The sequence below is a fragment of the Macrobrachium nipponense genome, chromosome 1 (genome assembly GCF_015104395.2).
Source record: "Macrobrachium nipponense isolate FS-2020 chromosome 1, ASM1510439v2, whole genome shotgun sequence".
NCBI classification, from domain to species: domain Eukaryota; kingdom Metazoa; phylum Arthropoda; class Malacostraca; order Decapoda; family Palaemonidae; genus Macrobrachium; species Macrobrachium nipponense.
The window spans coordinates 115,045,598-115,063,580 of record NC_087200.1 but is presented as its reverse complement, the minus strand read 5'-3'; the positions used below and the strand labels follow the sequence as shown (position 1 = coordinate 115,063,580).

Sequence of the window (17,983 nt, the reverse complement as noted above, 5' to 3'; positions counted from 1 at the left end):
CACATATATATATATATATATATATGTATCTATATATATATATATATATATATATATATATATATATATATATAAAACGTTGGTGCAAGCAGGCCACAGCATATGAAAGGACAGGGTGACAAGGAGATAGCCGGTCATCAGGTGATAATACATTTATTGCCGACGCGTTTCGTAACAAATAGTTACATCATCAAGGCTAAAAAAGAAAAGAAACAACACAAATTAAAACACATGAAACATAACTTTGACTTTGAAGAGTCTCAAAAAATATACAAAAAACATACATAAAATGAAAGCAATTTAAAAAAGCACCTGCTAGACTAAAAGTTGAAGACTGAGTGATTAGGAGAGAAGGGAGAAGCAGCGAAGAAAGCCGGTTCAACCCAGATACAACTGTTACAGAGGAGGTGTGTGAGTTCAACTTGGGCACCAACTGCTTAATAAACAACGACTCTAATATAAGCAGTTCGTGTAAACTGGCTTGTTTGGCCAAGACAGAGAAATCAGTATAATTGATGGCGTTTTACAAAATTTTTGCATGATTTCTGATATTTGAAAATTCTGGATTGGACACTCTGCAGCCAGTACGATGACTTACACCATTATGTGAATCAGCTCTGACTTTTATTTGCAATCGTTTAGTCGAACCCACGTAAGTCCCCAAATCACATCTGGGCAAGTATATTTTATATACGACTGAAGATTGCAATGTTGGGCAGAGTCTGGTCTTTAAATTTGAAAAGTGATCTTATTGTAAGGGGATTTTTTGGAATTAAAATAACTTGCAACATATTATAGTGTTTTTCAATTGCAGACTTGAGATTCCTTCTAATTTTGTCGTCTTGGATGTATGGAATACTGGCATATAGTTTCTTTCGTGGAACAGTTGCTTATGGAAGGGGAGTCCGATAGTTTTCTTATTTAGAAAATTCTTGCAATGTTTGAAGAAAACATGAGAGGGAAACCAGTTATCGGAAAAATATTTGAAAAAGGAACAATATTTCTTTATGATACAAATACAGGAAGAGGTTAGAGTGTAAGCTCGATGGAGCAAGGTCAAAAATTGAATTAAGTTTAAAATTATAAAAACAAGCACTATAAAAGTTTGAACCCAGAACCGCGAGAACGTCTTTTTCTAAAAACGGAAGTTGTTAAAACTATCCAACCACCTATTTTTCGAAAAAACCAAAACATCCAAAAATGGTAATCGATCATTTTCCTCTCTCTCTAATGTAAACTTAACTATTAGGATGTAATTCATTAATGTACGAGAGAAATTGATCAGCATGGAAAGCTGATTTAAAAAGAACCAAAGGTGTCATCGACAAACCGTTTTTATACACAAGAGGATAAAAACCAAGGGGTCAATTTTCCAACATGTCCTCCTCCAGGGAGCACATGAAAAGGTTGGAAAGGAAAACGTGGGACCGAGAGGTGATCCCATTGCCCATTCCGTCAACCTGTTTATAAAGATGATCATTCAAAAATAAAGGCAGTGTCCAGCACTGCTAATTGCAACAATTTCTTAAAAGACACGATCATAGTTAAACAAAATAAGTGTCATTAGGTTCAATAAAAATTTTATCTAAAATAACCTCCCGATTGTTTCTTCTACTGGGACATTTGTAAATAAAGATTCACATCGTAAAACTGGTCATATATAAGTCAGAGTCTTGACATAAAAACATATGAATTGAATTCTTCTGAGTTTTTTCAAGGTATGTTGATTATAAGTAAAATGGTTCTAGTAAAGGAACTAGGTATTAGCTAGTTTGTAATTCGGAGCATGAATTGATGACAATATTGGTCTCATTGGGGTTTCCTTCTTGTGTGTTTTGGAGGTAGACCTATAAAGAACTCCAAACGATGTACCTGAACAATATAGATCTTCATAAGTGTCTTTGCTAATGACATTCTTAGTATTAAGTCTTTTAAAAATCTATTGATTTTGTCTTCAAACTTTAAATATAATGTTTACATTCAGGTTACCTATTTTCTGAAACTTGCTTTCGTCTCAGAATAGACTCCATTTTATTAATATAATCTTCTTTGTTCAAGATGACAGTGCCCTTACCCTTATCAGGTTTAGTAATTATCAATTTTTCATTTTTGCCAGATTTTTCAGAATGTCTAAGTCAGTTTTCTTAAAGAAAGGTGTCCAATTAGTCGTCAATTTTCTAAATGCTGTTGAGTAATATCCGATAGTTGCGACTGTAATTTACTAATATCAACATTAAAGGCTGATTTTTTAACCTGTGAAATAATGATTCTAAAGGCAGAAAAAACCTGTTTGTAGTTTGGTTTGTAACAAGGCATGCAGAAGTCCAATCCAAGAGATAACAAGAACTCTTCTCGTTTGACAGTACATGAGAGGAAAGGAAAGGTTAAATATTGAATTCACACGATGGTTAAAATGAGGAAGGAGAACACCAAGGCTTTGGTAATTTTTATACTATGGCATCGTTGAATACTGGTAATAAGGTCAGAAATGTTTTTGTTAAACAGAATTTGAAAAATAATAAAATCAATAAAAGACAGGGTGCTTCGAACACGTTGAAATAATAAACATTGTACAGCAGATAAATGTTTTATGGAGTTCTTTATGGTCTACCTAAAAACACACAAAGAAGGAAAACACAATGAGACCAATATTGTCATCAATTCATGCTCCGAATTACAAACTAGCTAAAATACCTAGTTCCTTACTAGAACCATTACTTATAATCAACATACCTTGAAAAACTCAGAAGAATTCAAATCATATGTTTTATGTCAAGACTCTGACTTATATATGACCAGTTACGATGTTGAATCTTTATTTACAAATGTCCCAGTAGAAGAAACAATCGAGGTATTTTAGATAAAATTTTTTTATTGAACCTAATGACACTTATTTTAAACTATGATCGTTGTCTTTTTAAGAAATTGTTGCAATTAGCAGTGCTGGGACACTGCCTTCCCTTTATTTTTAATGATCATCTTTATAAACAGGTTGACGGAATGGCAATGGGATCACCTCTCGGTCCCAACGTTTTCCAACATTTTTCATGTGCTCTGGAGGAGGACATGTTGGAAAATTGCCCCCTTGGTTTTTATCCTCTTGTGTATAAACGGTTTGTCGATGACACCGTTTGTCTTTTAAATCAGCTTTCCATGCTGATCAATTTCTCTCGTACATCAATGAATTACATCCTAATATTAAGTTTACATTAGAGAGAGAGGAAAATGATCGATTACCATTTTTGGATGTTTTGGTTTTTCGAAGAGGTGATAGTTTAACACTTCCGTTTTAGAAAAAAAGACGTTCTCCGGTCTGGGTTCAAACTTTTATAGTGCTTGTTTTTATAATTTTAAACTTAATTCAATTTTTACCTTGCTCCATCGAGCTTACACTCTAACCTCTTCCTGGGATTTGTATCATAAAGAAATATTGTTCCTTTTTAAATATTTTTACCGATAACTGGTTTCCCTCACATGTTTTCTTCAAACATTGCAAGAATTTCTAAATAAGAAACTATCGGACTCCCCTTCCATAAGCACTGTCCACGAAAGAAACTATATGCCAGTATTCCATACATCCAAGACGACAAATTTAGAAGGAATCTCAAGTCTGCAATTGAAAAACACTATAATATGTTGCAAGTATTTTAATTCAATCCCCTTACAATAAGATCACTTTTCAAATTTAAAGACAGACTCTGCCCAACATTGCAATCTTCAGTCGTATATAAATATACTTGCCCCAGATGTGATTTGGGGACTTACGTGGGTTCGACTAAACGATTGCTAAAAGTCAGAGCTGATTCACATAATGGGTTGTAAGTCATCGTACTGGCTGCAGAGTGTCCAATCCAGAAATTTTCAAATATCAGAAATCATGCAAAAATTTGTAAAACCGCCATCAATTATACTGATTTCTCTGTCTTGGGCCAAACAAGCCGTTTACACGAACTGCTTATATTAGAGTCGTTGTTTATTAAGCAGTTGGTGCCCAAGTTGAACTCACACACCTCCTCGTACAGTTGTATCTGGGTTGAACCCGGCTTTCTTCGCTGCTTCTCCCTTCTCTCCTAATCACTCAGTCTTCAACTTTTTAGTCTAGCAGGTGCTTTTTAAATTGCTTTCATTTTATGTATGTTTTTGTATATTTTTGAGACTCTTAAAGTCAAAGTTTATGTTTCATGTGTTTTTAATTTGTGTTGTTTCTCTTTTAGCCTTGATGATGTAACTATGTGTTACGAAACGCGTCGGCAATAAATGTATTATCACCTGATGACCGGCTATCTCCTTGTCACCCTGTCCTTATATATAATATATATATATATATATATATATATATATATATATATATATATATATATATATATATATAGATTTGGCCCCCTCCTGGAAAATATATATATATATATATATATATATATATATATATATATCATATATATATAATTTGGCCCCCTCCTGGAAAATATACTCTGGGTGTCCATGACCACAGTAATACCTGGATAAAGGAACAGACAGCACAGTAATAACTGGATAGAAGGGACAGTCAGCACAATAATCCTTGGGTAAAAGGGAGACACAGAACAGTAATACCTGAACAAAAGGGCCAGAAACCAAAGTAATCACAGTAATCACAGTAATACATGGACAATACCTGTCAGTTCATCCATGACTATAGGAATGGTGAACGTTTGCATGAAAAAAAATAAAACTGCCAGTTGGACCATCAATGCAGACCCCTCCCCTCTCCCATCTGCCTCCCCTCCCCTTTCTTTCTTCCACCCCCTATTCCCTTTCCCTTTTCCCTACCCCTACACTAGTCTGTCATTCAGAGTTTTCCCGGCAGCGCTGGGTTGGTCAGCTAGTATCCAATAATCTTGAGGCAACAATTAAAATTTGAGAAACCAGTCTCTTCCTTAAGGGATTTCCTAATTCAAAGTAGAACAAGACGCGAAGATTGAAATATTGGTTATGATTCAGAGATGCTGTAAGAGGATTATTTCATTAATTAATTTCTTATATATGTGGCCATTGAGATAAAAATTGATAAGTGAAACCCTCTTGTCTTTGAAAAATGTCTAGGAGACTAGAATATCTACGATTTAAAATAGAGACAACTGATTATTAAAGAAATGACAAGCCCTATAGTCAAAAAACGATAACAACAGTTAACGACAATAAGTTTCACAAAATAAACAGTAATATTTGAGTTTCCAAGAACTGCATCCCCTAAACTGTAATTTTCTTTAGGAGTTATGAAGTTTACATCAGTCCCGTATCACAGGCAACGATTGCATGTTTTACGATTCGGGGTCTCTCTCTTTCTGTGCGTCTTAGCAGGATTGCTTCAAAACTGAAGAGGAAATTGTGATGGATCTTGGTGCAAACATTATTGGTGACTCTTGGTCGGCAGATATCAATGAAAAGTCTGACGATTTTTGCGGCATAAATCACACTTTCACCAGTAGTTAAAAAAAATTCAGTCGTTAAGAGGGAGTCATCCAATGAAAATTTCCGCTAGATTCAACAAAATCCGCCATCCCGTTCTCGAGATATTTTATCAACAAAAGAAAAGCGGCCTTGAGTGAAGGGAAATATGTAGCTATAAGAGCTGGCAGTGGAGGAAGTGTTTGCCCTCTGGGGGACAGACGTAAGACGATTAGTTTTTCCAGTTCATCCAGGACAATTCGACAACTGGGCCACATGCGAAGCTTTTCGTGTTAGTGGAGGGTCAAATTAAAACATACGTTTCAGTCCCCTAGATTTTATACCACATTTTTCATGATGTAGTATCATATATTCATAAATGGGGGATAATTATAATCACTGCTTTGTAAATGGCATTAGCGGAGGTATGGTCTTCGCTGAATGCTCTTGTTTGACGAGCCTTTGGGTTATTCTTCTTCACAGTCTTGAATCTGAGAACAATCTTATCCGTATGAAAACTATTTTATCATTTTTTCTTTATTTGTTTAGACTCAAAGATAACTGGTTAGAATCTTAGGTAACCAAATATACAGCATTTCTCTAACATCTGCTATGTACTTGCGCCTGCTCTCAGTTTCATTATTTCATTAAGTCATGACCAAATTTGCCACTACATATCTTTCAATAAACGGGACTAAATTGTCAAACATTATGACAAATTTGCAAAATTTCCAAAAGCCTTTTATCTGTCTACCTCTCTTTCTATCTATCTATCTTTACGGATAAAATGAAATCTCCAGTAAGGCTCTCACTGTAAGCGCAGAACTTTTTCTATATCAGGTAAGACGATAAGAGAGAAATCTATCATGTTTCATCTGGAAAAAAAGGACGCAAAAGGACAAATGGATAAATAAAATCCCAAGAGGATAGCGGGAATTAAAATTGTCTACTCACTTCAAGTTGATATAGATTGGGAAAAAAAAAAGAATCATCGAGTCTTCCGGGGATGAATTCGATTCCATTAGAATGTAATATTAGTATCACAAATAATAATAATGCTAGATCGTTTGACATACAACGCAGAATTTGGCATACGATTTCTTCTCTACGTTATGTACGAGATTCGGTGTGGGCGGACGAACGTGGCCATAAGCAACATGAATATGACAAAATATCATAAGGAACCCGCTGTATTCAACAAGAATTGTAGCCGAATGTTTCAGCTCTTGTCGTACTGTATTTCAACAAGATACATATTAATTCATCAGCGCTAAAAGAATTGAAAATCTCTGAAAACCAACATAGCGAGACAGTGTGCACATTGTGAGAGGCAAATACTGATTAAATTCATTAGGTGAAAAAAAGGGCAGAGATTTATTATTTACATCGGAGGTTAAAATTAAGGAACCGGAAAGAGCACCAAATTGTAATAAGCATTGACCCAGAACTCAATACAACAATGAATTTATTGCTGCATAACGTCAGCATAACTCAGAATGTTCAAGCTCTACTTGCTGGGGATGAATGACCGTGGTGATTTACTCGAAACATACTTCAGAGAGCGTCGTAAATCTTCCTCGGAGACGATGGGAGCTTTAAGGTGGCTACAAACGAAGCTAAAGTTGTGATTCTTTCTGCCTCTCGGTAATGCCCTCTTAAAGGGGAAAGATGAATAGGCAAAGTTTCGGTACTCAGATACGTATCTCTGGGGTCATTTTTTTTCTTTTAGACTTCAGAATACCCAGACTCACTCTCTCGTTTTGGATAACGTGCAAAGTAACCACCTTCCTGAAGCAACAACTTGTTGCTCGTTAGTGTAATTTGACCTGAGCCAGTGGTAATGAGACAGTGAATGAGACCAATAGCTGGTAGCAATTTTCAATGCCTAGAAACGTACAAACCTTTATACCGTCCTTTCATTCATTAGCTTCTCTGAAAACCTAATCAGATTGATCTCCTTTACCAATGAAATCCACAGCGTCGTGAATAATTTTATATTTAAGCCGTGGCCTAATCAATTAATAATAGTTTCATGTTATTTGCTTATCCTCGGTAATCATAATTTTTCATGGTTACTTATTCCGTAAGCCATTCTTTAAGTGCTGCAATGTTTTGGTCTTGGTTGGCGACCTTTTAAACTTCAGCTCTTGTTGTCAAATTTGTTGTCAGTCATTCTACTCTAGACTTGCTTAGTTTCTGAATTCACGTATTGTTCTCATAACCCATTCTCAAAAAATTTCGATATTATTATTTGCTGAAAAGTTCAAAAGAGATGTCTGATTTCTCTGATACAGGACTTTTGAAGTGTCTTTCAACGGGCCAAGACGAATGTGACACCAACCGTAAAACCAAAATATTCCGTAAAAACAAAAGCTATAAATATAACAACGTTGTCCTCCAAAGATGGCCAGTCGCTAAGCCAGCCGGAAAAGGGCTCTTGGCATGGTCATTCCCATAAGGAACTCTTAAACTAACACCCATCTATGGCTTAGTGGGTCAACTACATAGTTGTTCGATGCCTAACCTCCCTTACCTTAGACCTGATCATTGCCATTGTTGCTTCCTCCCCACTTGAGATATAAAAACGTAGGTTTTTGAAAATTTATATTGTGACAAGTGTAAATATACTCATTCAATGGTCCTTAGAAATTCCCTATTATCTTGCTGCCAAAGGGAAAAATATCATCCACCTTAAAAGAAGGATTGTACATTATACACAATTATCCACCTTAAAAGAAGGATTGTACATTATACACAATTATCCATCTTGAAAGAAGGATTGTACTTTATACACAATTATCCACCTAAAAGAAGGATTGCACATTACACACAATTATCCACCTAAAAGAAGGATTGTACTTTATACACAATTATCCACCTTAAAAGAAGGATTGTACTTTATACACAATTATCCACCTAAAAGAAGGATTGTACATTATACACAATTATCCACCTTAAAAGGATTATACATTATACACATTTATCCACCTTAAAAGAAGGATTGTACATCATACACAATTATCCACCTTAAAAGAAGGATTGTACATTATACACAATTATCCACCTTATAAGAAGGATTGTACATTATACACAATTATCCACCTAAAAGAAGGATTGTACATTATACACAATTATCCACCTTAAAAGAAGGATTGTACATTATACACAATTATCCATCTTAAAAGAAGGATTGTACATTATACACAATTATCCATCTTAAAAGAAGGATTGTACATTATACACAATTATCCATCTTAAAAGAAGGATTGTACATTATACACAATTATCCACCTTATAAGAAGGATTGTACATTATACACAATTATCCACCTAAAAGAAGGATTGTACATTATACACAATTATCCACCTTAAAAGAAGGATTGTACATTATACACAATTATCCATCTTAAAAGAAGGATTGTACATTATACACAATTATCCATCTTAAAAGAAGGATTGTACATTATACACAATTATCCATCTTAAAAGAAGGATTGTACATTATACACAATTATCCACCTTAAAAGAAGGATTGTACATTATACACAATTATCCATCTTAAAAGGAGGATTGTACATTCTACGAATAGTTGTGATGCTGCTTTAGCAAGTGACGAAACCTACCTGAAAAGGATATTCTTACGAAATGTTATTATTACTATTGTTGTTGCTACTCATCATATAGACACTGTCATTGTACGACAGGGAGGCTGTAAACTTCCATACTAAGCCCTTGTTGAATATAATGCTCAAGTATACAAAGACATGGAAACGAATAGGAAGTGGAATAACTTCTCAAGAGAACCTATCTTTTTCATGCAAAGGGCGAATACGGAGGTAAATACTTCGTCTTGTTTAGCCATGACCTAAAGGGAACATATGGATAGGAATATAAGATTTACTGAATTGAATTGGAATATAAGAATTAGGCCAAAGACCAAGCACGGGACCAATGAGGTCATTCAGCGCTGAAATGGAAATTAACAGTAAAAGGTTAGATAGGTGTAACATGAGGAAAGCCTCGCAATTGCACTACGAAACAATTGTTCGGAGAGGGTAGAACGTGAGGTGAAGAACGAGAATATGAAAGGAGGTACGGTAAAAGAAATGAAAGGGGATGCAGTTAGGGGCCAAAGACACGCTGCAAAGGACCTTAAGTAAAGCCTACAGTGCACCGTATGCGGTGCCCTGATGGAACTAACCCCCTTCGGGAAATATAAGATTTATGCCAAAGGCCAAGAGATGCGACCTATGAGGTCATTCAGCGCTGAAATGAAAATTGAGAAAAACGGCTTGAAAGGTGTAACAGGATGAAAAACACAGTTGCACCACGAAAAAACTGTTAGGAGAGGGTGGAAAGTAAGATGGAAGAAAAAGAATATCAAGGGAGGTACAGAAAAAGGAATGAAAGAGGTTGCAACTAAGGGCCGAAGGGACGGTGCAAAGAACTTTCAGTAATGCCTACAGTGCACCAAACACGGTCAGCGGCACTGAGGTATCTGTCTTAACTATTGTAATAATTGTTAACTGACCAAAAAGTAATCTTTGAGACTTATGTAGTATATCTGCTATCGGTGCTCTTGGACAATTTGCTTCACTACCTTTTTGCCGAAGAGAAAATTAGTATATCCCAGCTTTACCAGACCACTGAGCTGATTAACAGCTCTCCTAGGGCTGGCCCGAAGTTTTAGATATTTTTACGTGGCTAGGAACCAATCGGTTACCTAGCAACGGTACCTACAGCTTATTGTGGGATCCGAACCACATTATATCAGGATATGAATTTCTATCACCAGAAATAAATTTCTTTGGTTCCGCGTTGGCCGAGCCGAGAATCGAACTTCGGACCACCGGATTGGTAGCCGAGCGCGAAATCCACTCGTCCAACGAGGAACTCTGCCGAAAAGAAACTAATCATACGAAGTAAACAAAAGAATCTACATAAATTCGATTGGGGATGATGTTATTATAGAAATAATTCCATGCACCCCACATTCCTCCATACTTATTCTGATCAAGAATTGAATTCTTATTCACAGCAAAGATATACGTACATATTTGTTTTACACATTTTCAACTAGCTAATAAAACTTTAACATTGTTTACTTATATTATCATGCTTGTGTTAATATAATGAGTTTATAGCTTTACCTGGGGTGAATGGCAGCTATTGTATGTTTCTGTTATCTACTTAGAGATTATTATTGTTAAATAAATTTGCGAGTGATAACCAGTTTCTACCTGAATATGTCATATAATTATATGTTTATGTATTTTCTTCTGTTAAATTATTCTTTGTTTCAGGTTGACTGAGTGAACGGAATCGATTACTACCCCTGATTTTAAACTGTTACCTGCTTAATTATTGGATGAGAAAAGGTTTGTTTATGGTCCCTTGTACCTCTTTCTTTCATACTATTTACTGTTTTTGTTTTCATACTATTTACTGTTTTTGTAAAACGTTAACTAGGAGCAGTAGCTGCTTGTGGAGCGGATGGATGAGATCTCGTTAAAAAATGTAGTTCTACCAACTACCTGTTCCTCAGTCCAGTGCTTCCATTATTTTCTGCAGTAGGCATGTTTTGGATTGCAATATATAATGTTGTCTTATATTTCTCTCTCTCTCATCCATTATGAACTTTAAATTATATTTTCACAATTGTCCTTACACACAGCACATTACACACACACATTACACACACACACACACACACATATATATATATATATATATATATATATATATATATATAGTATATATATATATAAATATATATATATTAGATGAGTTTTATATTTCTCTCTCTCATCCATTATGAACTTCAACTTATATTTTCACAATTGTCCTTACACTTACACATGTATATATATATATATATATATATATATATATATATATATATAGATATATACATATATATATATATATATATATATGTATATATAAATATAAATATAATACACTCTATTTGTGCAATATCCTTTTGATAGTGTGGGTACCATATCATATTGCAATATTCAAGTGGACTACGAACATACGTTTTATAAAGCATAATCATGTGTTCAGCTTTTCTTATTTAGAAGTGCCATAACAACATTCCCATTTTTACTTTACATTTTGCCAATAGAATTGCTATTAGATCATTGCATAACATGATCCTATTCAACATCACACCAAGGTCTTTAACTGCTTCCTTATTTGTGAATGTCTCGTTATTAGGTCCCCTATATGCATATAGCTTTCCTTCTCTGTCTCCATAATTTATTGATACAAATTTATCAGAGTTAAATACCATCCTATTTACCTCTGCCCATTCATATACTTTGTTAAGGTCTCTTTGTAGCGCGTTCCTATCTTCATCACAAGTAATTTCTCTACTTATTCTTGTGTCATCAGCGAAACTAATCACTACCGAGTCCTTAACAATACTGTCTATGTCTTTAATCATAATAACAAACAGCAATGCAGCTAGCACCGTACCTTGTGGCACACAGGATATTACCTTAGCTTCATCCGATTTCTCATCGTTTGCAATAACTATCTGTTTTCTGTTGTGTAAAAATTCTTTTAACCATCTTCCTACTTTGTCCACTGTATTATGTTTTCTAATTTTCTTCGATAATATATTATGACCTACCTTGTCAAAAGCTTTTGCAAAGTCTAGATAAACCACATCTGTTTCTTTTCCGTTTTTCATATTTTTGTATATGTTCTCACGGTGGACTAACAGTTGGGTTTGTGTACTTTTTCCAGGTACAAAACCATGTTGTCTTATATTAAATAAATTATTTTTTATTAAATGTTTCATAATATTTTTCTTCATTACCCTTTCATACACTTTCATAATATGTGATGTTAGACTTACAGGCCTATAATTACTTGTCTCTAGTCTTGATCCACTTTTGAAAGTAGGGGTAATATATGCTAATTTGTGCTCATCATAAATCTTGCCTGTATTTACACTTTGCCTTAATAATATTGCATGGGGCTTTGCGATAGAATGAACTACTTTCTTTAACAAAATAGCAGGGACACCGTCAGGCCCAGCTGCTGCTCCATTTTTAATTTCATTAATAGCCTGCACAATATTGGCTTCATTAATATCTATGTCTGATAAATATTCACTATTTTCGTCCCATATTTCTGTATCATTATCTTCATTATCAATTCTAGGGGTAAATTCTCTCATATCTTTCTGCCAATGTGTTGCATATTTCCTTATTTTCATTCGTTAATCTCCCTTCAATTCTTAGAGGGCCTATTTCTATTCTTCTTTTATTCATCTTTTTTGCATATGAGTACAATAGTTTGGGGTTTTGCTTGATATTTACTAGGATTTTTTCTTCCAAGTCCCATTTTTCACTTTCTTTAGATTGTATAATCTTTTGTTCTGCATTTTCTATCTTTCTTTTTAGCTCCATCACTTTCCATGCATTCTTTTCTTTTGCAAGACCTTTTTTCCACTTTCTGATTTTCTGTAACAAGATCCTTCTGTCTCTTGGTATGCATGACTGATGTTTACTTTTCTTCTTCAGTATATATTTATCCACTATTTCCTCTAATATTTTATATAATATCTCCGTATTTACCTGTATATCATCACTTACGAAAATGTTATCCCAATCTTTGTTTAATTCTTCATTTATTTATGAACATTTTATAATTTTACTGTAGAAATTGTATTTTCCATTTCCTTCCCACTTTTTCATCTCTTGCTTATCTCTGTTTTCACTTGCTTTGGAATAGACTGTTAATTCTATGACATTATAGTCTGAAATACTCGCATTATAAAATATTATTTCTTTAACACAATTCACCTCGTTCAGAAATACTCGTTCTAAAGTATTTTCCTTTTTTGTTGGCAGGTGATTTATTTGTTGAATGTTGTATTCTAGTAGCATATCTAATGGCTTTTCGAACTGCCTCTTATCTTCTGCACTACTATTACTCTCTTTTTTTATATGTATAAATACAACCACAATCTCCTATTTGTTCTTTCCAATCTACGAAAGAAAAGTTAAAGACTCCAGATAGGAGAATAGTTTGTCCTTGTGATTTCTACATTTAACATCCAATTTTTCTATTATTGTGTCAAACTCTTTAGTATTAGAGGGTCTATATATTACTATGTTAATTAATTTTTCAGATTCAAATTCTACCGCTATTAGTTCACATTCTGAGTTACTATATTTCTCATATATTTTTCCTTGTTTTATGTCTTTCCCATATATTGCGGTTCCCCCTTGATACCTATTTTTTCTATCTGATCTATAAGTTTGGAATCCTTTTATTTGATCATCATTGTATCGTCTGGGACGATATTTATTTATAGACTTATCTATTGTTTAAATGTTATAAATTGTTTTAAACTGCTGTATTTTGATTGTAGAATGTTTAGTATGGTTAAGACTAAAATATTTGTAATTTAAAGGTCTGCATTTCTGTGGATTCCTTGTTGTGCGCTGCCGAGTCTGGGCAGCGGAGTGAGACGAGTGTATTCAAGACGGTTGTCTTTTTACGAACAGTCGCCGTCCGAGACACACCAGCTGTCTGGAAGGGTTATTGCTTCCTTGTGTTAAGAGGAAATGGTGACGGATTATTGGTGTCCAGTGAAAGGCTTGGAGAGAAAATGTGTTAGTACTTAACTTTATTATAATATTTTAAATGATTGTTTCCGGTGTGGTGTTATTCTTAGAGTAATTACGTGGTAATGCTTGGTAGTAACTACCTAGTTTACTACCTTTCTTATTTCCGTTCAATATGTTTGTAAGTTTATAATGTTAAATTAGCTTTAAAGTTTTTGTAATTATTAGTAATGGATAATTGTTCTATTTATGTTCACGTAATTTACTGCTATCATTGTTTAATGCTTTTTTCTACTATCTTTGTTTATGCTTCAAGTTTATTTGAATTACTTAATTATCTCATTATGGTTTGTACTTTCCAAGAATAGTTTTGTGAATTGTAGTTTTTTCACTTAATAATATTTATTTAGGATTTTTTAGTATTTTGGATTACTTATGTTTCAGGTTGAAACGCATCAATAAAAGGCATTGCAACATCTTTCGTGACTTTCACTGCACATCCAACATTTCAACACATTGGGCACTCGGTTATTATGGAGGAAGAACTGCAGCAAGCTAAAAACGATCGAGCACAGGCCAAGAGGACTTTCACGAGAAAATGCAACATATTCGAGGACACTGTTGGACAAGCGAGTGCTTCAACAGCGTTGACTGAGGTTTATGAAGAAGTCTGTAAAGCTTTTGATAAGGTTGAATTTTGTCATGAGAGGTATGTCTCCATATTCATTAAGGTTGGTGCCAGAGGAACATTTAATTGAGTGTGACGAATATATTGATAGTTTGGAAAGAAGGAAAGTCCAGATTATGTCTACATACAAAAAAGATATTCATGTGGTAGAGGACTCTAGTGTTAGAAGGGTTAAGGTGAAGGCTTTGCAACCGCCTCAGTTTAGTGGAGACATTAGAGATTTTCCGAATTTTAGAGATGATTATAAAAGATTAATGGTACATTGTTTTGGAAAGGATCCCTATGCACTGAGGTCATGTTTGAGTGGTGAAGCATTAAATACTGTCAGAGGTATTGAAAATGACTATGATGAAATGCTCAGTAGGTTAGATTTAAAGTATGGAGATAACCGCAAATTAGTTGATGCAGTACTTTCAGACTTGAAATCGATCAAGCCTGTTAATGATGGTGATAATAGAGCGTTTGTCAAAATGGTTGAGAGAGTCGAGAGGTGTTGGTTAGACTTACAGAAGATGGACCTTGAAGGGGAAATGAATACCGCTAACACAGTAAGCTACATAGAAAAGTTACTCCCTATGACACAAAAACGTGAGTGGGTACAAATAGCAGAACATAGAAGCTCCACTGAATTGTTTAAACATCTTATGGCCTTTCTGCTTAAAGAAAAAAGGGTACTGGAATATATAAATTCAGATATCAGGACATGTTCAAGTACTAGGATTTGTCATAATATATCAGGTCAAGTTAATGAAGAAGATATGATAGCATCCATTAAGGGTATTCCAGAAAAACATAATGAATTACTCCAACGTGTAGATCAGCTAACTCAAATAGTCACTAATTTATGTAAGGATAATGATACTTCGCAAACTGGGAAGTGCTTATTACATGAAAAAGGCACTCATAATACTGGGAGCTGCTCAGCATTTGGCAATCTAGGTAATTTTGAGAAGTTTGAAACTGTAAGGAAAAGGCGAGCATGTTTCAATTGTCTGAAAGCTGGTCATATATCAAATTTTTGTCGTCTCAAGAATACTTGTAATGTAATAACTGAAGGTCAAAGATGTGGAAAATTTCATCATCCATTACTTCATGGAGCATTTTCAGAAGGTCTGATGTACAGTACTACTCTTTCCGTCAAGTCCAAATGTTTAGTAAGAGACAAAGCACTGCTAATGATTAGTAAATTATACAGCAATGGCACACCTTTGAATACGTTGTGGGACCCTGGAAGTGATATAGCACTGAAAACATTTGCTACTGCTTTTAAACTAGGTCTGAAAGGTAGAGACATTGAATTAACTATCACTAAGGTAGGAAGAAAGGTAGAAATTATAAAGAGTAAAGAATATGTAATCAAAGTGACTGATCTTGAAGGTAAACACTGGTATATCACGGCTTATGGCATAGAAGAGATAACATCTGAAGCATGTAAGGTAGACCTGACAAATATCGTTCTTTTGTTTGATGATATCCGTCTTTTCTGATGTGGAACGTCCATGGTTTGGCGAAACAGAGTTTGTTAGTAGGATCCGATTGGTGTACACTTATGCCACAAGTCAAACAGTCTGTTGGGAATTTACAATTGATGCAAAACATGTTCGGATATTGCATACGAGGCTCCCATCCATCGATTAAGTTTGAATCTTTGAACAATAGTTTCAATGTCAAAGTTAATCAGATTTCCAGTGTGGTTAACATAGAGGAAATTAATGTTAACAATAATGAATTTTTAAGGATGGATTTAGATAAATTTTTCAACATTGAAAGCTTGGGCACATACTGTATATCAAAATGTGGAGCATGCAAATGTGGATCATGTACATTAGGTGATAAAAGTTATACAATTAGAGAAGAAAAGGAGTTAGCCATGATTTCAAAGGGTTTAGAATATAACTTTTACAGAGAAATATTGGACTGTTCAATATCCCTGGATCAGAGACCCTAATGAGTTGCCTAACAATGTTGCTGTGGCTATTGCAAGAATGAAATCAACAGAGAAGAGATTAACTGAAATAGGTTATAAATATACACAATTGTATAATAATCAAATACAAGATATGTTGAGTAGAGGTGTTGCTAGAAAATTATCTTGGAAGGAAATGAATGAATATGATGGTCCTGTACACTACATTCATCATCATGAAGTATTGAAACAAAGTTCAACCTCAACCCCAGTCAGAATAGTGTTCAATTCTTCAGCAGATTACAAGGGCCACAGACTTAATGATTATTGGGCAAAAGGACCAGATTTATTGAATGACCTAGTGGGAATTTTATTAAGATTCCGTCAGAACAATGTTGCAGTCGTAGGGGATATATCCAAAATGTATAATGCAGTAAGATTGAAAGAATTAGAGCAGCACACCCACAGATTCGTATGGCGAAATGCAGATTATAGTCGACCCCCGAACCATCATGTACTTATAGCTGTGGGTTTTGGAGACCGACCTAGCGGTGTCATTGCTATAACAGCTCTTAAGAAAACTGCTTCAATTAAGAAGAATGAATTTCCCGAGATCAAGAACATTATAGATAGGAATACATATGTAGATATTATTTTTAGTTGTAAAGATGTAAATGAAGCTAAAAAACTTATGAGTAATATGAATTTGGTGCTAAATGAGGGTGGTTTCAAAATCAAACATTGGATTATGTCTAACAATGAAACTTTTGACAAGGAATTAAAATTGTTATATGCTGGTGAGGAAAAGGTTCTTGGTTTACACTGGATTCCTACAGAGGATATATTCTTATTCAAGGTTAAGGTGGACTTTAATAGATCCAAGAAAAGAATTTTGGAAAATGGAATAGACATAAATACATCCAATAGGATAATACCTAAAGACTTAACAAAGAGAATGGTGCTTAGTCAAGTAGCTATGATTTATGACCCTTTAGGACTTATTATTCCCTTTACTTTGAATGCTAAAGTCTTAATGAGGGAGCTAATTACAATTAGTCGCTCGGAAGGCAATAGATGTGACTGGGACGATCCCATGTCTGACGAAATGAGAGAGAAGTGGAGTAAATTTTTTAATGATATGCGAGAGTTGGAGTTTTTGTCATATGCGAGATGTGTAAAACCCCTAGATGCAAATGGAGATCCAATGCTAGTTATATTTTCAGACGGCAGTTCAGTTTGCACATGGAGCATGTGCTTATGTAAGGTGGAGGCCTAGAAGGGATTCTTATGTATCGCAATTGATCCTTGCTAAGAACAGAATTGCTCCCACCAAAAAATTGACAATACCTAGATTAGAGTTATGCGGTGCCGTACTGTC

At 34.6% G+C, this 17,983-nt stretch overlaps 1 protein-coding gene across 1 annotated transcript; it reads left to right on the top strand.

Annotated features, from left to right (window-relative positions):
• Window positions 1-13,950: 13,950 nt before the first annotated feature.
• On the top strand, window positions 13,951-16,186 carry LOC135218913 (uncharacterized). The gene is made up of 2 exons (XM_064255356.1): window positions 13,951-14,059; window positions 14,456-16,186. Exon 2 carries the CDS (start codon window positions 14,672-14,674, stop codon window positions 16,184-16,186), a length of 1,515 nt encoding a protein of 504 aa, XP_064111426.1. The 5' UTR covers window positions 13,951-14,059; window positions 14,456-14,671.
• Window positions 16,187-17,983: the final 1,797 nt, after the last annotated feature.